General features: G+C 40.8%; 1 protein-coding gene across 1 annotated transcript in view; it reads right to left on the reverse strand.

Moving 5' to 3' along the window:
* The window catches only part of TRPC6 (transient receptor potential cation channel subfamily C member 6), a 99,023-nt gene extending 74,305 nt beyond the window's left edge, over positions 1–24,718 (reverse strand). The window contains exon 1 of the mRNA XM_065832120.2: positions 24,496–24,718. Coding sequence (XP_065688192.1) covers positions 24,496–24,638 — 143 coding nt within the window. The 5' untranslated portion in view covers positions 24,639–24,718. The remainder of the gene's footprint in view (positions 1–24,495) is intronic.
* Between the last annotated feature and the right edge of the window lie 749 nt (positions 24,719–25,467).

Below are 25,467 nucleotides of genomic sequence, written 5' to 3' on the forward strand. Positions count from 1 at the left end.
AAAACCTTGTGTACTGTTCTTAGAACAGGGTTAGTACATCTACCATTCAGCAGTCATGAAATATTACCCCTGTTTGATAGATCTATCAAAACCAAAAATGGCAACAGAAAGATTGCCTTTAGAAACTGAAAGCTTCAGTTAGCCTTGGAAAAAATGATTGTAATATTTTCCCTATTCCTTTCATAACATGTTTTGAATCAACTCTACCAACATGAAATTTCCTTTTAAGTGACAGTCTTATAACTCCTCCTCTGAGCTTGTATCTAACTGAAATATAGCTTATTTTTTATCGATCATATTTCAGAGATTGATTTCAGTCACCTATCTAGTTTTTTGCTTACAAAACAGTTGGAGAGCAACAGGAAATTAATTTTATGTATTTTAGTTCAAATTGCCTAGCTGGGAAAATGAAAGCCTTGTCAATGAGGGAAATGGTTATAATACAAGAGGGAAGTACAATGGCAAAATCAGAATAGTGGATTACAGCAAGATACATTTCAGTAAGCAGTAAATAAGATCTTGGAAAAAATTTCTAAAAGCCAAAGGAGTTAACGAGAATTAGGACATTCCTTTTTTTAAAAAAAATAAATATCATGGGGACAAATATACAGTTTTCTATCATGGAAGATAAAAAGGTTAAGAGTTCATCTTAACCAAACCACAGGCATTTCTGGATACGTGAGAGGAAAGTAGTAGAAATGGAAGCAATAGTTTGCTAAGAAAGAAGACAAACACAGAAAGAGAAAACAGAAGCAGAAAGGATGGGGGGAAAATGAAAGGCTTGAAGGTCCCTGAAAAGTAGGATATTCCAGAGATTATTGCAAAAGCACAGACACAATCCATAGTATAAAAGACTAATTTAGTCAGCAAATATTCAGAATCAAAACAGAAGTATATAAAAAATAAAAGTATATAAAAAATAAAAGGCTATGAAGGGTTTATTTTGGAACTGACACTGCTCTGTATGTCCAATTTAACTGACACAATGCAGGAAAAAATGGCAGAGCTGAGACTTTAATAGAACTTGTTCTACTTGTTGAACATACATACGATGTTCAAGCTTGTTTCAAGATGAAAGAGCTTCCCTAGCTGGGTGTTCTACATGACCCTCTAACATTTCAATACCCATATGAAAATGCATTCCAGAGACTTTCTATTGTGAAGTAGGAATAAATGCACAGAAGTCAATTTTCCTGAAAGATTAATTTAAACACAAATAACATATATATTTGAGTGTTACACCACCACTGACATATGCTGTGCTCTCTGTATTTACCTAAATAACATAGACATAGTAAGCACCACATGGAAGGGGGCACCTGAGCCAGAGCACACGCTCCCAGTGGAACTGACAGAGAGAACCAGAAACCCCTGGGGCACAGCTCTGCACCGGTTTAGAGATCTTAGAGTTTTACATTTACGTTGATGAAAACTGTGCACTAAAAATTACTTTCTCTCTAGTGATTAACTCCAGTGGTCAAATTAATTATATCAATGACCAAGTATATTACATACAACACATTGCAAGCTGCTGTTTTTGAGGAAAGTGATGACAAAGGTCATGCCCAGTGATGATAAAAGCTCAAATCAGAGAATTGCACTTTGAAGACACCCCTTATTGGTTTTACAACAATTTAGCTCTGCTAATTATTAACATATTGCCATTTAAACCACTCTCATCCTCTGGCATTTTCAGTCTGAATATGTGTCACTCTTTTAAGAATTTTTTGAGGACTCCTCAATGTGGTACTACAGCATCTTTGAGTAGTTCCCCAAATGATATAATTAATATCGTCATACCCACTTAACTCTCTTTCACCTTTGCTCATAGTCAAGTTATTTGACAACTGTCACAGACCTTTCAAGTTTCATGCCCCGATGACATTCCCGCCCTGACTCCACTCTCAGGCCTCTCCCAAGCAATCGTCAATGGGACCACCAACCTCAGAATTCTGTCGGGTCTCTGCCTCTTCTGAACCCAAAGTCCCTAAAATGTCAATTGTATTTCTGATGCTTTCCAAGAAGCTCAATTAGAAATACTGTACCTGACATCCTAAGTGGGGAATGAACAAAACTTTTCCCCAAGTATTACACTGAGTAGAGCTGTATGTTGGGTCTGAGTCTTCCCAATGGAAACACCAGGATCAGAATCAGTCTTGTGAGTGAAAAGTAGGATCCATTTTAATTGAAAGTTGTCTCAGTTTCTCTGCAATGTGCTGTAAATACTGCAAACTTTAAACTAATGCCCTATGTGGAAAGATACTTCTACACAGCATATAATTAACTGTTCCATTTATAATTATTTCATTAACTGAGATTACACCCTCAGGGCCTAAACAAGAACTTCGGTCATAGTGAAATGTACATTTTAGAATACAGAAAGCATAGATAATATCTGCCTCACTAAATTCACCTGAGGATAAAGATGTCAAGAGTAACAATTTGCCCCAAGCTGAAAAACTTCATTTATTCTTGAAAAAAAAAAAATGTTATTTACCTGGTTCAGAAACTCTGAAAATCAAAATTAGATGAACTCACAGTATAGAAATCCTCAATGAAAGTTCAAAGCTTGTAAGTGTAATATACATCTTGAGATGTAACTTCAAAATAAAGTTTCAGTGTTGCTCAACTTGAAGTTCACCATTAAATTTCCTTGAAGGTATTACACTTGTAACTGAAAAAATATAGCTGACTAGTGAGTTCCTGACACATCAGTATGTATAATTTCCAGATTTAGTATAAATTTTGACAAAATGCATATAAAAAATACTGCCGTGATCAGACACAGGCAATGTCATCAAACCTTGAGGCTCACTTTAGCAAATTCATCTGTAACTCTCAAAATTGGAAATGTCATAAATCCAATCATATCAGATAGAAATAATCAATGGCATTTATTTTCACAGTAGTTAGAACTGCCAATACAATATGTTTCTCCTCTAAAGCGATGTTACGAAGTGAACATACATAATCAGAAAGACTAATCTTTGTAATTTTAAAACAAGCATACTATTTGAGAGGCTTTATATATAAGAAAAAATGGTTTTAAGTTCATAATTTGTTTTTCAAATACATTTTTTTTAGTGTTGTCCATCCATATAAATTTTTTTTCAAACACTGCTCCCTTCCCTTAATCAATGTCAAAAATAAGGGTGATCTCCAGATGGTGTAAGCTGTTAGAAAACCACTGATCATTCTGTGGTTATGCTGACATACAGAAAGCTCCCATTATGACCACAATATTTATCTATGTCTTATTTACTTGCACTTATGACATTGCTTGTACCATTATCCTAAGGAATTGTTTCTGTAAATTGATAGGAACTGTAAAGATAACTGTGAAGATGTCTGAACTGTCATCAAAGTGGATCACAGTACAGTTATTTTTTGCAGTTTTGCAAAATACTTAATTGCTAAAAAGGCAAATTCTTAAGGTTCTCAAATCAAAACAAAACACTTCCCACAATGCATACACACACACAGGGCAGATGAATCAGTAAGAATGAGAGTCATCCAGGTAAACAGGAACCTACTCAGACTTTCAGAGTACACAACGACCACTGGTAAATATCTGGAGTAGTGCAGAAAACATATCACAGGTTTTATCACCAGTAAATAAAGTCTTACATAAGTACAGCAATACTTGGTCAAACCCATTTCACCTGCAATAACTAAACTGGACAGATGCTAGATGGCTAAATTAAGCTGTAACTTACTTCTCTGTAACATAAAACACAAATTTCAGAGCTACTTCAGGAGAGCCATAAAACTACAGCACTGTGGTTCCCATCTTTACTGTCTTCTGTAAGAAGAGCTGAACTTCTGGCAGTAGATAATTCAACAACTTGACTGCAGCCAAGATGCACTCTACATTTTCAAACACTTCCTCAGATATATTTAGGGTTGCTTTTTAGTGCTTAAGTATTCTCATTTACCCTTCTAAATTAAATGAATGGTCGATTTTTCCCTGTAGTCAGCATCCCTCATTTTCAAATTCTTGTTCTTCAACCAGGGATGGAATGTTGTGATTGTTTCTACTGACTCTGCTGTCAGTTAACACCACAACTCAGTGCTGCCATGTTTAAATAGTCTCAAGTAACAAAAACAAAAAGCATGCCTGTTAAATTAATTCTCATTTTGACATCTTACAGTTGATAGAACCTCTTAGCAGATAAAGTCCTATTGCTCATCTATGCCAAATCATCCATCATTCAATCTCTATCTAGGCAAACTAACTCATAAGTGTTTTTATCCCCTTTTAAATTTGCAAAACTGGCAAGTTCTTTAAAGCCTTTGTATAGTACCTTTTAAAGCTTTGTAAAACCCACACACAGAAACAGTTGGTTCAATATATGTATAATATCTCTTTGCTTAGCTATCCTTCTAACTTATATGAACACTGTTCACTAATGTTAAATACTGGAACTTAAATTTTTGTGTCTCCCCAGACAGTAAAATCTCTCTGGCTGACATCTGTGATTAAGAACAACACAGAAATCAGGCAAACCAGATGGACTACTCTGGCACCCTCCATTTTAACATTTGTACGATAAAGCTACTGTTGCTTTTGTCAATCTGGACTTTACGGCATTCTGCTGGATTGCATCATAAGTACCACAGTCCTACATTTGCTATATTTCTCCTTAAAAAGTTCACAACCTGCATCTCTCATGCTTCAGTTGTCAATCTCTTCAATATACATATATTGTCCAATATTTAGAATCATATAATGTCCTGAGTTGGAAGGGACCCACAAGGATCATCAAGTCCGAGGCTCTTTAGGGACATGGTTTAGTGCTAGAGTTAGGTTATAGTTGGACTCAATGATCCTGAGGGTATCTTCCAACTGAAATGATTCTATGATGGGACAAGCCCCACATTTCACACCATGTGTCTGAGGGTGTTGTCCAGTCTCTTCTTGAACACTGTCAGGCTTGGGGCTGTGACACCACCCTGGGGAGCCTGTTCCAGTGCTCCAGCACCCTCTGGGTGAAGAACCTTTTCCTAATGTCCAACCTAAACCTCCCCTGGCACAATTTCCTGCCATTCCCTTGGGTTCTGTCATTGGTCACCAGAGAAGAGCTCAGCACCTGCCCCTCCTCCACCCCTTATGAGGAAGCTGTAACCGCCATGATGTCTCCCCTCAGTCTCCTCCAGGCTGAACAAACCAAGTGACTTTAGCTGCTCCTCATATGGCTTCCCCTACAAACCCTTCACCAATTTCATGGCCCTCCTCTGGACACTCTCCATTAACTTTATATCCTTTTTATCCTGTGGCATCCAGACCTGCACACAGTGCTCCAGGTGAGGCCGCACCAGTGCAGAGTAAACAACAAATAGTATTTAACTGCTCTCCTTATTGTCATCACGACCTACCAGGAGCAGGTAAGCTCTACAGAGCACTATATTTTCCCAGCCACAATAATCTGGGGAGTTGAACAGACAGCATCTTGTGTTTGGCAACTGCAATAAGGTATGAAAATATTAGCCAGTACACACTCAAACAGGGGAAACAAAACTGATTTCAGGATTATGAACAAGACCTGTCTGTGACAACACCGGTTAGGACTCTACCTTTTCCCTTCCCAGCTTTATGTCTGGTCAACATGAAAACCCAAGAGTCTTCTCCTTTCCAGACAACGGATTAAGGCTCAAGCAGTAAATATTTGTGTCTTTAGCTCTGTAGGGCCTTGTTTGAAAATGTCATACTCTGACTCAACTGCTTTGCTTATATTTGCAATCACTTGCCAAATGTAAGAGCATGGCACTTACCCATATTACTGCAATAACAAGGGGGTGCTCAGGCACTGAGAAGACTTTCTGCTTCAGACCTTCAGTAGGCTTTCGTTTAAAAGGTATGATGTTAGGCCAAGCTGACACCCCCTAAACTCCTACTCAAACTCCAAGCCTTTAAATGATGGTAATTTGCATTTAAAAGTTATGAACTGCATGCGGTGGCTAACTTCACATCTCAAAAACTAACTCAGACAGAACAAGTGCAAGGTGTAAAATATCCCTCACTGTGCATCCCACAAGGCTGGCTACCTCAGCCACCCTTTTGATGTACCTGTAGGAGAGAGACATGATCCTATGAGATTTAACAAAGCCAAGTGCCGGGTGCTGCACTTGGGTCACAACAACCCCAGGCAGTGCTACAGGCTCGGGGAAGAGTGGCTGGAAAGCTGCCTGGTGGAAAAGGACCTGGGGGTGTTGATTGACAGCAGCTGAACATGACCCAGCAGTGTGCCCAGGTGGCCAAAAAGGCCAATAGCATCCTGGCTTGTGCCAAAAATAGTGTGGCCAGCAGGATCAGGGCAGTGATTTTTCACATTGTACTCAGCACTGGTGAGGCCCCACCTTGAATCCTGTGTTCAGTTTTGGGCCCCTCACTACAGGAAAGACATTGAAGTGCTGGAGAGAGTTCAGAGAAGGGCGATGAAGCTGGTGAGGGGTCTGGAGCACAAGTGTGATGAGGAACAGCTGAGGGAACTGGGGCTGTTCAGCCTGGAGAAAAGGAGGTTGAGGGGAGACCTTATCACTGTCTACAACTACCTGAAAGGAGGTTGTAGCATGGAGGGGGTTGGTCTCTTCTCCCAAGTAACAAGTGATAGGGTGAGAGGAAATGGGCTCAAGTTGCACTAGGGAATGTTCAGATTGGATACTAGGAAAAAATTCTTCCTGGAAAGGGTTGTCAGGCATTGGAACAGGCTGCCTACAGAAGTGGTGGAGTCACTGTCCCTGGAGGTGTTTAAAAGGCATTTAGATGATGTTCTTAGGGACATGGTTTAGTGTTAGATTTAGATAATGCTTGGACTTGATGATCTTAAGGGTCTCTTCCAACCAAAATGATTCTATGATTATATCTTCTCCCTGCCCCTCTCTGTATCTTTCGGTAACCCCAAAGGTCTCTTGGCAGCAATGTCACACAGTTCCTTAGCTCAGGAGCTGCAATGCCCCTCGGGGGTGACATGTGATGGGGAGGGAGAAGAAACTCCTGACTGCCTCCACAGAATTCATGCCCATGTAAGGTCCAGCCACCATCTACTCACAGAACTTTTCAGCAGACGAGGAGGAACATGATGCTTGCCTGACAGGATAACATGAGCCTGTGCCAGTGCTGCCAACAGCTCTGCTGAGCTCTCACTGCCTTGATCATTTAATGACAAGGGGCGATTTCCTTTTGTTCCATTTACTCTCATCTGTTTTCAAAAAGGAGAAAAAAGGGAACCTGTATGGGAGTATGCATAATTTATATATACATTTGTAGAAGGACAGAAAACTAACATGCGTCACACAGTACAATTTAATGAGCTCATGCCAGTCACTGAATGCATCTAAATCCAATTGCAATACAGCAATCCAGGAAACGCACAGGAAGATTCAAGCACAGGGCAAAACACTGGCAAAGAATTCAGACTGCACTCATAACATTGCCTTTTCTTCCTTTTCCCTGTTCTCCTAGTGGGGTAAATTACTTCTGGCATGAGTCAGCCACAATTTTCACCATTACCTTTAGCAGAGTTTATTATACAGAGTTATAGGTCAAGGCAACAGGGTATGGTATCAGCGAAAAGGTCAAAGAAACACAAAACTCCTCTCCAACAGAAGAGCTGGAGAGGACTAGGAAAAAGATGACAAAAGTCATGTAAAATGCCTTAACGAGATGGCATTTCAGATAGCTGCTTCCCATGCTACTTGATCAGGAAAATGCTGTCAAAGGTAAGAAGTCTAAATATAATACTTTATCCTTGTAAACCTTTATTAATGGAATAAGGGGAAATACACTTGCATGGTTTATCCATAAAACCTATAGTGTATGACACAAACCGGCGAGTCTGAAACCAGGACACAGCAGATCAGCGTGCCCTCCAGTCAGCACTGAACTAACACTCCAACACAGGAATGAACTGTGCTTTAATCAGGTTTGTCAGCTTCTGGATTGTAACCAAAAACTGAGTAATTCCTTTACCCTCAGGAGATCTATTCAGTCTCTATCTATTTCTTGAAAATTTGACTATTAACATCAAACGTAGCTGACATCAAGCTGGCCCGCTCATCACTGCCATTGATGATTGAGTCTGATTTTCTCAGAGAGCTGCAGATATGAAATACAGCAATACTAAGATGTCATCAAATAACATCAATTTTTAAGTATAGACCATAAATACAGAGTTCTTCATGCTGAAATATAATTCAGATCCTATTCTTTTTTTAAATTATACTATCTTTCCAGATATCATTCTTTGTATATCTCTTTGTATATCTTTGTATTCTCTTTGTGTATCTTACTAATCTTGGTGAGAGCTCTTAACTGAAGAAAATTGCCAATAAAACTAGGATAAGAGAAAAATATCGACTTTAACAACAGGGATCCTCCATGCTGAACACACGTCTCATGTGACTGGCAGAGAACTAGACTAATATGGTAAGTTATGAGTGGATGCAACTGCAGATAAAAGGGACTGATAAGAAATGAAAGCCATGTAAACAACTGATTAGGAAAGTGTCAACCAACAATCTCAGGACTAGTCAGAGTAAGAGGAGAAGCATTAGAGATCTTTTCAATGTCTGAAAAGGGAAGAGCAACAGGAGAACCTGTTGGAATTAGACAAGTGACGAGGGTTTGGTGACATAGAACTCACTTCTGCAGAAGCGGCACCTACGTGTTCTGCTCAGCACCTGAGGAAGAACAGACAATAAGTTGTCTCTGCTTTGCAAAAAAAGCAGAAGAGGATATAACTGTAGTAATGACAGCAATTAACCTAGAGATAATTGTTTTCTGTGAAATGGATGTGCAATAATATATCAAATAGAATTCCAAAAAGGTGGCAGGTATGATTTTCTAGCAGTCATATTTGACTGATTAAGGACCTTAACATGTTTATCCATGTGTTCATTCATTATATTCTGTAAGACAATGAAATGTGTTCATCACCTAATACAAATGTTGGTCTAACCAAGTATTCCTAGAAAATGAAAAGTTCAAAGTAACTCAACCAACAATGACATGGTAACAGTAACTAGGAACTCTGGTTTTTAACAAGTTCAGAGAAAACAATATATCTAACTCAATTTTTCCTTCTTGGATTAAATAAAGATTTCCACGATAATTCTAGTTCCAGCACAGGAGACTTTTTTTTTTCCTCATCTGCTTGTGGGAAAATAATGAAGTATGCCTATCTGCACTCTTCTTGCATCTATGTTAGGAAGAAGCCATTTTCATTATGTAAATGTGATGTGTCACAAATTAAATGGAAGAAGCAAGGCAGTATGATAAAATCTACCTTGAAAGTACTTTAAAACCAAAGCCACATTCAACAAAAATAACAGCTAAGTGGTGTTACCCAGAAGAAAATTAAAAACAGATAAAAAGCATGAAACCAAATTCAATGAAAACAAGGAATGAGCAGAGTAGATGTTACCCACTATCTGCTGCAAAGCAGCTTGAAGAAATATGCATTCTGCACCAAAAAAAAAGAAAACAAGAGAGAGAGGGAGAATTCCACTAAATATCAGTGTGTCACTTCAGGATAAAGAGCCACTGCAGAACTGCTTAGCATTTCAATGTGTGCTTACATAAAAAGGAAAACAATGTAAAATATAATTACTTTGGTTTACTTCTAATAAATGTGATTACTGTTATTAAAAAGTAATTAGTTTATAAGAATAAAGAAACAATGACAATGTTTATTGTTCCCTGCTATGCACAAAAAAGTACTTGCCATGCTGACCTCAGGGACACTTTTAGTGGAAACAGAATTAGTGGCAAGTCACACATGCAAGTCCAGCAGGAAAAGATCATTTGCCTTTCTCAGACCTGAGATGTAATAACGATTCAAATACAGGTCGCAATGTGAAAGAGGTGATTTGATAGATCAATGACATCAAATGAGACCTTCAACAGTTACTGTTACTTCATAATGGAAGAATATTTTCCTGTGACATTTGTAACACTTCAAGAACCTTCTGTACCCCACTTCCCCACAGCACTCAAAAGAGTTAAAAGCCCTGGTATCCACTGAACGCTGTATTGGCTTTGATCCCATGGTACAGAATAAATGCCTGAGCTACTATATTTGACAATATCATTAGTTGTTGTAGCTGTCCAGTTAGGTGATAATAACAGAATAACAGAGGGAGGCTTTTACAGCCACTTGACAAAGACTGTTATTAGATCTAAATGGAAATCAAGAGGTTCACTTTCACAGTGCAAAAATGAAGTTTCAAAACATGCTGAGAAAACCTCAGGACTTTTATCCTCAAGAAGAAATCCAAGCAACAGATAGAAGAACAGTTCCAACTTGCTGACACTTTTCTGGACGGTAGTAACTGTGGATTGAGATTTCTGTGCTGCCCAAGTGAAAACAAGTCCTGGAGCTCGGCCTTTGACACCCCACAAATTACCTTGTAACTAAATAATTCACTCAGGTGAAACAAAGAAATCAGAAATCTTCCTCAGGGGTATTTATTGAAACTGACACATAAATGCAGATTTTGGCACATTGGCATTATGGCGCAATGGTAAATACCAATGAAAAACAGTTCTTACTTAGTTCTACTTATTATCAAATTATACTAGGTTTGCAACATACTCTAGAGAAGAACTATTATTTAATTAAAACTTTTAATTACGTAGAAACATCATCCTTTATCACTTAACACTAACAACCAGGGAATTTGGTGAATGAAAGCAGAATAACAATGCCAGGCATTTTCAGTGTGAAATGACATGTACACTAGCAGAGTTAAGACCCATGCAGCATCATTTCTTTGGGATGGAAGGAAACTCTTCTGCTGGAGAAATAAACTAAACCAGAAGAAATTAGAATTAAAGTGGCCTTTTCATTTACCCAGTGGTGAATACAGGCTCTGAAAAGCAACAACTTTCAGCATGAATTTTTCTTGCTTTTCTAACTTCACTTACCAGATTTTAACCAAATACATTAAAATGAAGGGGAGAAGGTTCCTTGGATCCAAACCTTACTATTGTGGAGGAAAAGACAGCATTCCTACGGCTGCTTTGTAACTCATCTGAAATGTACCACTTTGCATCGGCTCCACAGAACAATTAACTACATTTTTCCTAATGAAAGGAGACAGAATTGTAGTTTTGGTCGCAATCACTTTGCCTGGGCTGGTCTCCTGAGAGAACATCATTGGCTGAACATGCACATGTGGATACAGACGGAATGGTGCTGCCTGCCGAGGGAGTCCCAGCACGTGTGCATCACAGGAAACAGGGCTCAGCAAAGAGAGGGAAAACAAAACCAGACAGTATTGAATGGACTCATGTATGACTGAGGGTGCCTTCAGCAAGCCAAAGTTTAACAATCTCATTTCAGACATATTGAAACACTTTGGATCAAAAAGTGAATGGTGAATATTTCTGAGAAGAGTGTCATCAAAACTACTTTGGAAAAAAAAAAGAAAATTGTAACTTTTTTAACCATGAACACAGATACAAAACCAGTAATGTTTCACGAACAGGAATTCCAGACTTACTCAGCTTTCACTTTTACATGGCTTTGGGAAGATGGGTACACAGTGTTCATATATATTCTCTGTTGGAAAAATGAAATTGTTCTGTTTTACCAAGTCTACAAGGTGACATCTCAGAACAAGGTGGGGGGAGGAATGAAAAACAACACACACTTGCAGAGCTTTACTTACAATTTTTGTTAACTTGCAAGGCTTTTTTTCCTCATGATCCCCTTGCAAGTGTTATACTATGTACTCTCTAGAGCAGCGGTAAGTAAGAAGAGTGAGGAACCAAGAGTCATGCTCTCATACAGAAATAACCTCTGGGATATAAAACTAGTCTATCATTTCTCTATATGCTCCGTATGAAAAGTGTTATGAAAATAGTTTCACAGTCCTCTCCCACTCTGGGACATCCAGTTCCAGGGCATGAAAATATACAGAAGCTTCAGTTGGTTTTGCAATTTTCTGGAACTGACCTTGAATTTTTAGGAAGATTGACTGATGATTGGAGACAGGTAGCAAAAAAGTCATTCTCACTTTATACATCCCTAATTTTTTATGTTCCTTTGAAGCATCCCTTTCATTTACATAATTTTTAGCACCTTGCCTTTTTTTTTTTTTTAAAGGTATTCAGCCGTCGTAATTTGGTATTTACTGCCTCTTACATTCTCAGAACTGATAATTTCAGGTACATATAGCAGCAACAGATGCTTTCTTTTTCTCTTCTACCTTGTGTCTCAGTCTTGAGCTCAGGGGTTACTAAACAGAGCAAGAGGTAAGCTGATCCCACTCTTCAGCCAAGACTATAAAGAGATTCTCAGGTTGTGCCAAATGGGATCATGCTAACTCGTTCAGAACTTCAATGAGATCTGATTTTCAGCCTCCCATTGGACAGTTAAGTGATGAGATAACAGCTCACTACACTGATGCTAACAGTTCACAACTGAAGGTCTCAAGCCATTTTTACGGGCAAAGTCTGGTTGGCTGTACTGCTGAACTGTATCATTCCATTACTGCAAATACTGCCATGGGCATCACTGAACACATTCCACTAACAACCCGTTGTTGATGTTCAGGACAAACACCATAAGTAAAGCAAGGTGCCCAAGAAGCATCACAGAAAAATATGCTCACCTAGTGCAAACAGATAAGATATTATGCTGAAAAAGTTGCAACAATCTTGACTGCTTGCTGCTATCACAATGCTGATATATTTACCCCTCTCCCAATATAATATTGATATATATTTTTAAAACTATTCCAGAAAAAGTGATAAATGTTCAGAATTTACCTCTCACTCAGAAGACACATTTTGCTGCTGCATCTCTCCTGCAATTTCAGTTCTCCAAAATGGTTTTCATGTCTCTAAATGAGACTTATCTTTGGTGTCTTTCAGGCTTGAGGAGAAAATGGCATGTCGCCCTATGATTAGTAGTGGGCAAGATCCCTCCTTAAACTCCAGAGACAGTTGCTAGCCACTTGAAACAAAAACCCGTCTACATGTAAATTATTTGTGAATAAAGGAAAACAATTTTGGATTACCATTCAAGTCATCAAGATATTGAAAACTAAGACCTCCATTAATTCTTGAACAGAAAAGGTTCCTGTTTTCCAGGTAGACTTTATGCAAATGTCATACAATTAATGTTTTACAACTTTAAATAATTGCAGAGAAAAACCTTGTTTACAACTGAGGCACATTCTCAACTTCAGTCTGTATCAGCCTGCATGCAGCCACAGAAGCGTTACATTTATGGTTATGGTTAAAGGTTATGTCAGTGAGCTATGTGTGTAACTCAAGACAGGTTAGTGTGATCTGACACCACAGAATGTTTGTAAACAGCCTTAATTGTAAGAAATTCTGAGACAAAATTACATCACCATCACCACCACTAATTAATCCATACTGATTAACTGAAAGATCAGCAGAGAGGAACTGAAACCCTGCAAAATGATGATGCTTATGGAATATATCACTATGATTTTTTAAAATAATCAGATTTGATACTTTTGCAGATTGTAAGTGAAGTTTTTAATGAAAATGAAGGATTTTTTTAATATATATCCCCCTCTGCAGATATCAACATTTGCATCCTGGGAGTAAGCCTGTCTTGTCACAGCCAGAGGTCAGAAAAGGTACACAGGTGCCCAGCGGTGCCGCTGCCCCATACCAGCATCTTCCTCCTTCATCCGTGGGGATATGTCACAAATCCTGCAACTGAAGCTGGTTCATCCACAAAGAATATTCTTTCCCTTTAAGGCATTCTCAATGCTCTCACTGATAACTAGGGAAATTTCTGCTGGTTTTCAGATTTGATGTAAAAATCAATAACACATAAACCTCAGGTCACTGAAGATCCTTGGACAGCTTTGTAAGACTAGAGGCATTAGCCTTGCTGCCTCTGTGAATCCTTGACTAGATTCTTTTTTAAGTTTCCCTTCTTGATATGTATTAAACGCTGTCACTGATTTTAGCCTGGAAGTGGCTGTGGGGTGAGAAATCCCAGAGTATATTTTATATATCAGCTTGTTAGGTAAGATCATTATTATTTTATCATACAAAGCAGTGCTGAAATTTCGCTATCACTTCAGTTGCTGTTTACCTACCAAAGTGTTCACATCAGATGTTACTCAATTATTCAATAGCTTTCTGACTTAAGCCATTACAATTATTTTTTGAAGAAAAGTGGATAACATTAACTCCCACTGCATTGTACCGCGGGCAGTGCTCATTCTGCACGCCTTTGGAGATACTGCTATCACCGACTTTTTTGTTAGCAGTGCTCTACAAAGTATTTTAAATAATATACTCCATACCTTCAGCAACTTACGTTTGTCTCCCACTAATTTTGCTTGTTTTCTGTATCTGCCACATTGCCGTAACACCTCGGCCTTTCCTGGCCAGCAAGGGGCTGCTATAGACCCGCAGCCTTCACAGGACTCAGTGACACAGACTGCACTCAAGCTTTCCAGTGATTTTCATGTTGTGTGGTTTTAAGATCCTGAAGAATACTGAAGTGAGGTCATACAGAATATCTAATATCCCTGGAAAATTCCACCCCATCCCCACTACGTGCCAATGAAGTTAATTAACTGGTTTTAGTGTTACTGCACATCGATCCAGATTTGTTAACGGTTGTTGCATTTTTGAGTTCAGATTTCTACACTTACAGAGAGAGAGTAGAATGAAACAGTACATTGTAAGGGGAGAAGTAAAATTCTAAGACTCACTTGAGAAAGCTATAAAAGCAGCTGTATTCAGAAACTGTATTGAGAAGTTAATAGGAAACTTGTTCTTAAAGGGAGGGGAAAAGAAGAGGCAGAAGAGAGGAAGAGTCACTGCTGCCATCCAGCAGCCTGCTCTTTGCATCTGGTTTCTCAGATAATTTAGTCAGAGCAGGACTTAAATGTCTCAGTGGAAATTTTAGAAGTTCTACTGCAAATAGCCTCAAGTATCCCACTGCACCAAAGTTAATTTCACCTCTCTGGTACAGTAGGTTATGTTGATCTCATACAGAGCCTGAACCCTTGAACAACCAACCCAGTTCATGTGTTCCCACCAGGACAGAAGAAGCAAAACCCAGGCAGTGGACATGGTGCAGGAAGATCCATGAGCATACAGATTCGACCTCTGCGTCAGAGCCAAGAGAAGCTTGAGCGTTCTCAGAGCACTGGATGTCCCTTTGAGTAAGCACCACTAGTACTACATACATCTATATTAGCATCTAAAAGAGCTCCTCTTCCACATGTGCCCCAAATAAGACTTCCATAGCCTTTAAATTACTATTTCAAAATCTTTCTCTACTTAATATATTTGAGTCATAGTAGGTTTCTGGAGTCAACTATAAAATAATAAATTCAGCAAGAAAAAAAAATAAATATATCTTCAATTTACACATAATCCAACCAACTTAGCAAATGCAGATAATAGATTAGAAATTTCTAGTACATGCGATACTTCATTAATAATTTTTTTAAAAAACTCCTTAAAAATTGGAAGTAATTTTAAATTAGGTTAAGGAAATAATACATAAAAACAAAGATTAGCAGAGTGGAACTAAACTAATACAGAAAAACAATTATTGCATTGCAAAAAGGAAAGGGAAAATTGTTTTATAGACTTCAATCATGAAAAATACTTGGTCAGGAGCAATTCTCTAAGAGGTTCCCTGTGCTTTCTGAAACAATTACCAAAACAAAAACAAACAAAAAAAAAACCCAAACAACAACAACAAAAAAATCAATATAATGGTTCTGAACTCACATAAGTAACTAAACATATTTAGAAACTTGCAGAATGTGGCCATAAACATTGTAACATACTGCAAACACTTATGAAAACAAAACCTACAACCCACTCTTTTACTGATATCTGGCTCTTTGAAGGCACTAAGCTCCCTATGTGGTGGGGCTTGCGAGTCACCCACATCTCCCTCCAGCTCAGTTGTCTCATGTGGGACGGATGCGGGAGCCACTGCTAAGTGATCAGATGGACCAGACCCTGTTGCCATCACAGCTCCCATTGTGACCGTGCTCCTGCTACACGTGATTTGGTGTGTGCTTGGGCACACGGGGAAGGGAGGGCACTTTCCCACACCGTGATTAGCAGAGAAATGGTAATTGTGACATTCGTGGTACGAGTCTTGACGGCACAGAGCTCCTGAGCTTTGCGATGCCAGTTTCCAAAGCATCCTCCCACAAGCTGCACCTGAGTTAAAAGCATTTCCAGGCTTCAGGCTGGTGGTACCGCAGTAACATCCTCCCGTGATGTGCCAGGTGCTGTAGAGGTGTTTATCTGATGGAATCCGGGATGTAAAACACCGCTGCCAAGCGTCTGGAAGGCTGACAGCTGGACTGCGTGCAACGTGCTGTTTGCAAACCACTTCGAGAGCCTCCCACGAGTGTTGGGTTATTACCACTTGGCCGGTCCAAGACGTATACACAAAGTAACAAAGTTTAGCAGGCTGACCTGGCTACTTGTTCTAAAAAACGGGAGAAAAATAGTGTCTAGAACAGCTAAAACGTACACCACAGGAAAAAAATCATACAGAAGACAAAACATAAATCACTCCTCAAAGATGAGGGAATCTTTGCTTTTGAAAGGCTTCTAAGCAGCAATCAGTCATCGTTCCTAAATTCAGTCAATGTGCGCAACAGGAGAAACCCGGACTGGGCCAGGAGGAAAATCAGCACTACCAAGTAAGCGCCTGGACACATTCCTGTGCAATCTGCTGTAGGTGAACCTGCTTTAGCAGGTGTCTTGGATCAGATGATCTCCAGAGGTCCCTTCCAGCCCCAACCATCCTGTGATTCTGTGAAGTGTCCACTGGAACTAACACCACTGCCGACAGAAGAAAACAGGAGGCAACAAGCCAGCACTGTAGTCCACCCTGTCAGTCTGCTGGACACATACCTATTTGCTAATCAAGCTGATCAGGATACACAAAAATAACATTTCAGGAGGAACCAGGATGGCTGTGGCTGCAAAGCCTTCTCAAGACCTCCTTGGTCTCAGGCTACTGTCCAGCTCCAAGTCAGACCCTGCCTGCTTGCACACGGTGGGTCCCTATGTGTAATGGCGAAATCAAGGTCCTCTCTTTTCAAAGCAACAATTCAACTGACTCCATAGTCATTTGCCCTTATTAGCAGCAATTAACCAGCACCTGATCAGAAATCTATGAGGTCTCCTGTGCATACCACAACTGAGCCAAGCGTAACTCTGTTGGAACAGCTGTTTGTGCACATGGTCAGGAGGGGCTGCTGCTGTGGGTCACTTACAACTCGGGTCAATTTGTCATACGAACCTGCTAAACATGCGGGCTCTCCAGCAAAGTCCTGGTCCATTGAAGGGAGTTTAACTCAAAAGAATATGAGGAGCCATTTGTAAAGAGATGCATCGTTTCATTCAAGATTTGGAACAAAGCAGCAAAGTTTCACATAAATTCTCCATTCTGAATGTTCTGCAAAATTGCTAGCACTACATCATACAGACCTTGTGATCTGTACTCTGTTTTCTGGGGTATTATTAAATGCAATTTGCATCAGCTGTGATCTTTTGGTTCATGGTCCTTCTTTCTACCTGCATGGGAAAGCCTCACAGATACTAAACAATTTTTTAAAACCCTCAGTTCTTTAATCTCTTCACTAAGGTAAATTCTGACATCTCTACCAGTATTTAAGCAATTTCTATGGGCAGAAAAGAACTCTAGATACCTTCTCCTGAGATGGCAGTGGGCAAGGTCGGTTTTGGTTTTAATTAATGATGTATAAGGGAGCAAATTAACACTGGTATGACTAAGGGCACTACTGAAGGAATGTTTGGGCAAAGAGGTGGGTGTCACATCTACTTCTTGGTGATTCATGATTACTACTATCATTACTATTTGTCATTCTTTCTTCATCACTACTAGTTGACATTAAAAGAAAGTGGCATATCCACAACAAAGGTTTCACCCAGTAAATCCACATCCACAACACTGCCGTTTTGTTCAAATCGGTTAGATATATTAGCTTGGAGCAGGACAACAGAACTATGCTGTCCTTTGATTGTACTAATGGTATGAAAAATGTAGTTGTATAGAAATAAATATAGAAAACAAACCCAGAGTTTGATTAGTCATCTTCACATTATATTCCATAACTTCTATTTTGCTAAAAACTGTATACCTGATTATGCATTTAAGTTGTCACCGCTTGACAAATAATAACCATTCTACCGCAAGATAAATATTTTAATCCATTCCAGAAAAAACTGCATGTAATTTAATTATCGCTAAGCTTTTTGTCCACAATTATCAAAACTTACATTTAAATACTGCTTATCAACCAAATCCTTTAAGCCTCCCATCAAGCAGACTCTGCGAGTGTCTACATTCACAGATGTGTGCACAAACATAATGTAAGTCTCATTTTATGCACTTTAAGATTGAAGCTCTTTGCTAAGTCATTGCCTGGTACTGCATCACAGTTTGAGGTATGAAATCAAGTCATAAAGAATTTGATGAATACAGTTTAACTGCCAAAATTCTCTTTTGCTCATGCTTGCAGAGCTGGAAAGCCTAAACACAGCTTGCTGAGGCAGATCCGCCATGCCAAGCCACCTTCCTTTGGGACACTGATGGTTGGCAGGAAGCCTTCAAGAAGCCACTTGTCGCAACCTTCAGCTTCCGCAGTGGCAAGTGCTGCTGGGGGGGTGTTTGACAAAGAACTCATTTGTTATTAACATTTACAGTGAAAGGTGTACCATACATATCCCACGCATTTCTTAATCATTATTCCACCTCCCTCCTGCAAATTTAGTGACTTATATTTACATGGAAAGCTTCCAGCTTTAGAAAATTAGGTCCCGCAGGGAGGTGACTTTCATTCATTTGGTAAGCACATAAAAGCGACCCACAAATATAACCTTTTCTTAAGAATGGGTATAAATAAACCTATAGAAATACTGCAATAGGCCAAGCAAAATAGATTATGAAGTATTATCACAGGAAACCGCCCAGGTAACGAAGCTGACCAAGGGAAGTTCACTGTTAAATTAATGACCATATGCAACAAACACAAGAGTGCACAACAACTAAAACCAACAAAACCCACAAGTCTTTACCAAAAATGAACAAACGGGGTTCAAAACCTTTGAGAGGTCATTTTCAGGCTGTGTACCAGGTTCTGCATAAACTCACTGGTTTTTCAAATGGCTTCAAAGCATAAAATGACCTGGTAGAAAACTCCATCTGCAGAATGCCGAGTCTGCTCCAGGGACGTGCCAGAGTGGAGCGTGGGGAGGACCCCAAACCAGCCCCTGTCCCCAGCCGGTGCCCCGCTGCTCTTTTTAAAAGGAACCTTTATTGAATGTCTCATCCAAAAAACAAAAACACCAAAAGAAAAAATCAACACAGTTCTGGTTTCTTCTTCACTCGTTTCTGATGAGGCAGTAACCTGTCAGGCTGAAATACCAAAATAAACCTATTTCCTTTTGATGAAAACCAAAATATTTGTTATTCTTCATTTGGGTAAAAAAAAAAAAAAGAACTCAACGTTAAGCAAATCTTTAGTTCAAAGTGCAGCATTGTCCTTTAGATACATGTAGTAAATGCAGAGGGAACTAAAAGCTGGATTTTCTGGAGCTTGGTAATAATGGTGACGTTCTTTTACCCAAGGCTTTGTGGATTGAATCCAGTCACCCAGAACATGAGAGATCCAGACATGATTTTTTATCCCTGTGCCCAGCAGGAAATAGATCCATCAGTCCCAATTCACAGGGAAGTGTTCCACCCACTAGGCTATAAAATGAAATGAACCTCCTCCTTACTAACTGTTCTACCTTTTTTTATCAACAAAACTACAGCAACGTATTTTCAGAGGACACAGCAAAGAGACTCGCAATCTGAAACAGCTGCCACACTGAGCGATACTCCCTGAAGAGATTGTGTCTAATGAAGAGTCTGGAAGATAATTTTACAGGTCATTTCAAGCAAGATAGTTGAAGGTGGAGATAAAAATGTTATGTCAATAGCAGAAACCGTTATCTTGCAGGCAGGAAAGAAACTACTAAACATATTATTTAACAAAGAAAGGGTATTAATGTATGTATTGGGGTTGAAAATGTTGACAAACACTTGATCCGAAACCACAAAAACTGAGGAATAATCTACGCCTAAAGGCAGTTATGCACATCACAACACTTTTTTCCCGTTTTCATCTGATAATCTGTGTGCCTCACTTACTTTTTAATTGATATCTTAATGCATAATTATCCTTCCTTACATGTAGAAGAAAATACTTTTTTTTTTCACAGGGCAAAATATTTCAAAGTATAAATAAGTAATATAACCAGATGCCTGACTGAGTTACTGTATTCTCACTAGCTTTGTACACTGACAATCTGTTCTTCAATAGCATTTTTTTCAGCATGGAAGCTTACATACAACTCCTATCACTTTCAAATCCCACTGCGCATCAGCACTCAGATTTGGGGTTAGAGCGTAAAACGCACTTTCCATCCTGTTTTTAACTAGCTCTTTGCCAATGAAATACTCGCACAAAAGGAAAAACAAAACAAAAACCACAAACATCACACATATCCCCGTTTTCGGATTTCAGGAGGCAATCTTCTGACACGTGTGTCGCAATGTATTTTTTGGTGCATTAGGGGTGAGACTTGATGACTACATTGAGGAAGACTATTAAAAAGAATTATATACTTGAATATCATTTATAATAGATAATTATTACATTTTTTAAAAGTAGTCTCACCTTTGGAAGTCATTTAATTACAAATTCTGTGGATAGCATGAAGTGTGTTTTTCCTACCAAGGGTTGTAAATTCAAAAGAAAAGCAAGATTTTTCAGCACAAAATCCCATTAGAATTTTGGTTTGCACCATACCATTAAGAAAAGGCAAGAGTCTTCTGCCCACTTACAGCCAAAAGACAGTGTGACCCTATTCGGCACAGCTGCTGAGCCCAGGGTACTTTGCTGAAGTCCCTTTTTCAACCAATGCAGCCACCGCCTCGGACACGGTGAATCTGTTCGTCAGAAAGCCGGGTGCTGAATTCATACTCACCTGAGATGATGCACATCATTAAGTAAGAGCACTGAAACTCAAAGCCTCAAATTTATCAGTAAGTGTCAGGTCTCTTGCTGCTTGCTCACAGAGTTAGTTAATATTGACAGGTCAGTATTTCAAATGCTTTTTCCAATTTACAGGTAATTCAATATAGGAGCACACTATGCTGTCTCAGCCTAAACATAACAGAATGAGCCAATCGACACAACATCAAGGCAGGTGGGTTGATCACTGACAGTTATTCTGATTTTTCATGTGACCATGTTATTTTACAATTAACGAATTAGCTGAAAAATCATCGGGGTGGGGGGGAGAACAGAGAATTATTTGCTGTTAAAAGGGGACTATATACCAAGGCTCAGCAGTAACACCACTAAACTAAAGTAGTAGTTTGATAGATTACGGTTTTAGCTACAAATAAAATAAATAGTTATCTTAAAATGCTGGGGGGGTGTGTTACGTTTTCTTATTATTATCCAGCCACTACAACACTTAAAGGCGGTCAGAAAGCAACACATGAAGTCATGTCCTACAAACGACACATGCTATAACATCACCATTAGCACTAAATCAGACTTGAGGAAAACTATGCCTTGGTATCACACTACTTGTCAAGCAACAGTCACGTGCCATATCACACCAGTAAGTGTGTTACTCTCCAGTAATGTTTAAAAGGAGGTACCCTTCAGTTGTTTTTGGACATCAGATGTATTCTGCATTACTGTCCTGCATTAATCACCATCACACAAGACGTTCCTGGAGCATTTCTGCATGTGCAAATGATGCCCATCGTTTTCCAGTCAGTTTGGAAAAAACAAACAAACAAAAACAACCAAGCAAACAAAAACACCTTAGCGATTGTATATAATAAATACTCTAAGTGAAATATAAGTAGCTTTAGTTAAAACATTTAAATACATCGACTGTGGTAATCTGCAGGGTTATTTTCTTGTGTTCGCATTTAAGCACTGACACACCATTCGATCTCAAGGGACACAGAGCTCTATCTCAATGGACAGACCCACACACCCCAAGGTTTAGTCTCATAATCAAATGGTCACCAAAGATTCACAGAAGGATTGCAATGAAAAATGTGGCACCTGGCAGCACAACCAGCTCCCTGAGCTACCACATTTCTGGTGAAGTAGCGTAAGAATAAACACTGACAAACCACGGATAGACTTGATAAGGCATGCACGCTTTGGCCAGGTGGATTCATGGCACATGAAATACTGATTTCACGTAGTTTATCTGTCACGGTAATACATGCCCTTCATCAGCAGTATCCTTGGGATCTCCAGAGACCTTACGACTACATAGATAAAACGTAAGATTCATATAATACTCTCTGCCACAATAACATCAGGAAATAATGGCCATTTGACAATTTTCAAATAAAATAGAGAAAAGCATTCTTACTGCATGTAGATGACAAATATTAGAAACAGTATATCCCAAACATGGGCCATTTGTCTGTGTTCTTCACCATGTGAAGGCCACTAGAAAAACTAATGACTTCTGGCTGAAAAGACAGATCACCAAAATGTACCTAAAACATGCTGTAGGTGGAATTTAAGCAAAAAAAAAAAAAAAACCTGAGTTTAGCAATAACCATACCCTGGAGGTGCCTATACTCACTGCATTCACCCCTGCCAGTCAACAAAGTCCTTGCAGCGGTTGCCTGTTAAGTGGCTCTTTTCCACATCCAGAGAAGCCCCAAACAACAGTTTCTCCATGCCTTATGTGCATCTAAAAACTCAAAGACAGATAGAAACAGTTGCCATTAGGGAGGGACTCCAGGGTCCTACACCTATCTGCATTACAGAATCAGTCATCTATGGCCTTGATGTGACATAATTGGAGATAAATTCCTGCATTTAGTGCTACCCTAGTTCTACAAAGCAACTCGACTAGGATGTAGGCTTTCCTTGTAGCCACTGTGAGATGATGAGAGGCAATCTTCACACTTGTGTGCTGGAAAAGGAGCCACTAGCACAGGCTTATACTCCTGAAGTAAAAACATCAGCACCACACAGACCTTGCAGATTTTAAGAGATGCTTTGAATCGCTTATGCAAGATATATCATCTTGTAGCTGCACAACCGTTCCGAGTGAGTACACAGCAAAGGAACTTCAGATTTGCCATATTAGTTCAAAGCTGAAGTCCACTAGCCAGAACCATTCTCTGAACAAACCATCATTAAGTTTTTCTTCAGAAAGGATTCATTAGACAGATGCACTCCTACATTTTGAGATGAGGTTTAGGTCCAACGTTCAAGAAAGTGTGCTTTGGTAGCCAATGAGCATACTGAATTAGCACTCTACAAAGACACTTGGGAATTGCAATACAGTAGTGAATTCTGACAACTCTGATTGTTCTTAACTGAGTTTATAAACAATCAAACGCTGTGAGCGTTGCCAGCTTCCTTACTATTATTCCTCTCCTATATCCAGGCAGTTGGCAAGTGGCTGGTAAGCACTTCATAGATAAAAGAGCAAAAACTATGAGAGGTTGATAACTGGAATTTACCAGTTAAGCAATAAAACGCAATTTGTGCAAAAGAAAGTACACATCTTCTGGTAATCACCTGAGACTGTAGGACTCATCTCGTATTGCTTAATACTCATTTTCCCCCTCTGTGGGATAGCTTCTCCTCAGAAGCATTAACAAGTGGTAATTATAGAAGTCATGCTGACAACACATTACCAGAGGGACACAGTCAACACTGAATGTCAATTGACCTGGATATTAACAGCTGTGATTCCTGCAACCTTTATAATTGATGTCTCATTTAGTTTTTTATTGCATATGTTCTTACACCCTACTTGAAAGGATAATTACTTGGCAAAACTTAGAAAATCAAATTACACAAGGCTACACGATTTTGACAAAATGCGGTAATGAAAGGACTACGGTTTTGTGAACACGCCCGTAATGTACACTTTCTGTGGGAGCAGCTGACGGCAGGACTTAAAATTCCTGTGACTGTATTAAGCCCGCTAGATACCGCTACTTTTAAGTACACCCGACGCCTCTCGCACCCGCAGCAAACCGGAGCATCCCTTCGCCTTTCTCACAGCGGGGCAGGTACCACGGTCCGCGCCCCGGGAGGACAGTCCCGCCAGCTGCGCACTGGGGCGCTCCTGCTGCTCCTCCGCCTGCCGCAAACACAGCCACCTCGCTCCTCCACCGGGGACGACGAGCAAAGACGGCCGAGTCCCCATCGCCGCTGCCCCGAGCGGGTACCGCCGCGGGTCCCGCCCCCGCCGGAGCGCAGCGAGCGGCAGCGGCACCTCCCGCCGGCCGCGGCTCCGCACGGCCGCCCCCCGCCCGCCAGCCCCTGTCCCGCGGCCGCCTCCCCCTCCAGCAAGAGTTCGCGCACAGCCCGGTGCCCCATTCCGCTCCGCGCAGGGAGGGAGGGAGCCCCGGGCCGGCCGGCGGGACTCACACGGGGTAGAAGGCGTAGGGTGGCAGGGCGCTCTCCTCGCACGGCTCCGCGTCGAGCAGCAGGTAGTCCTGGCTGTCATTCCGTCGGGCGCCGGCCGCCGGGGAGCTGCTCTTCCGCGGGGCGTAGGGCTGCGCCTGGCTCATCTTGTCCCGCGGCTGAGGCGCCCGGACGCGCAGGGAGCAGCGCGGATCCTTCCGGAGCGCGGCACTGCAGATCTATCTATCTATCTATCTATCTCCGCGCAGATCTGTCTCCGCGCAGCGCCGCGGGCCCCGGCGGAGGGAGGGCAGGCCCGGAGAGGGGTTACTATGTCAACCGGGGCCGCCGCGCCGGATGGCAGGAGCAGCTCGGCACCAGAGCGGGAAAGTTTGCGACGCGTCAGCTGGAGCGGCTGCCCCCGGCCGCCGGGAGGGGCTGCGGTGCCCCCTCCGCACCGCCCTCGCGGTCCCGCCCCCCCGGTCCCGCCGGCCCTACGGCGATCCCGCCCCGGCTCCGCACCGCTCGCACGGTGCAGCCTTCTGAGCAGAGGTGTGCGCACCTGTGCCCCGAAACACCCCGGCGAGAGGGGTGATGTTCTAAACACAGCCTCGGCAGGGACAGGGCTCACCTGCAACCGTTTTGTACAAACCCGTCCCGCGGGGCTGAGATCAATCAGGCACCGAACACTCCGCCAGGCACCCGGCGGGACCGCGAGTGTGCAGCTGGCGGGTAACGCCGCGGCTGGGAGCCCGGAGCAGCTCTTCTTGCTGTGTTTTAGCTTGGAAATACAGCGTGTGCTGCGCTTTGACAAACACTGCACATCTGTTTCACAGCAGAGCTTGTTTTGATCACCTCTAACAATTTCAGAGAAGAGCAGGGGCAATATATAGCCTTTTGAGAAAAGAATAGTTTTGCGGTAATAACTGACAAAACTCAGTCCAATTTTATTGTGCTGTTGTGCTTCACTGATAGCGCTGGTAATGTTCATATTTT

This window comes from Patagioenas fasciata, chromosome 1, assembly GCF_037038585.1.
Source record: "Patagioenas fasciata isolate bPatFas1 chromosome 1, bPatFas1.hap1, whole genome shotgun sequence".
Classification (NCBI taxonomy): Eukaryota; Metazoa; Chordata; class Aves; order Columbiformes; family Columbidae; genus Patagioenas; species Patagioenas fasciata.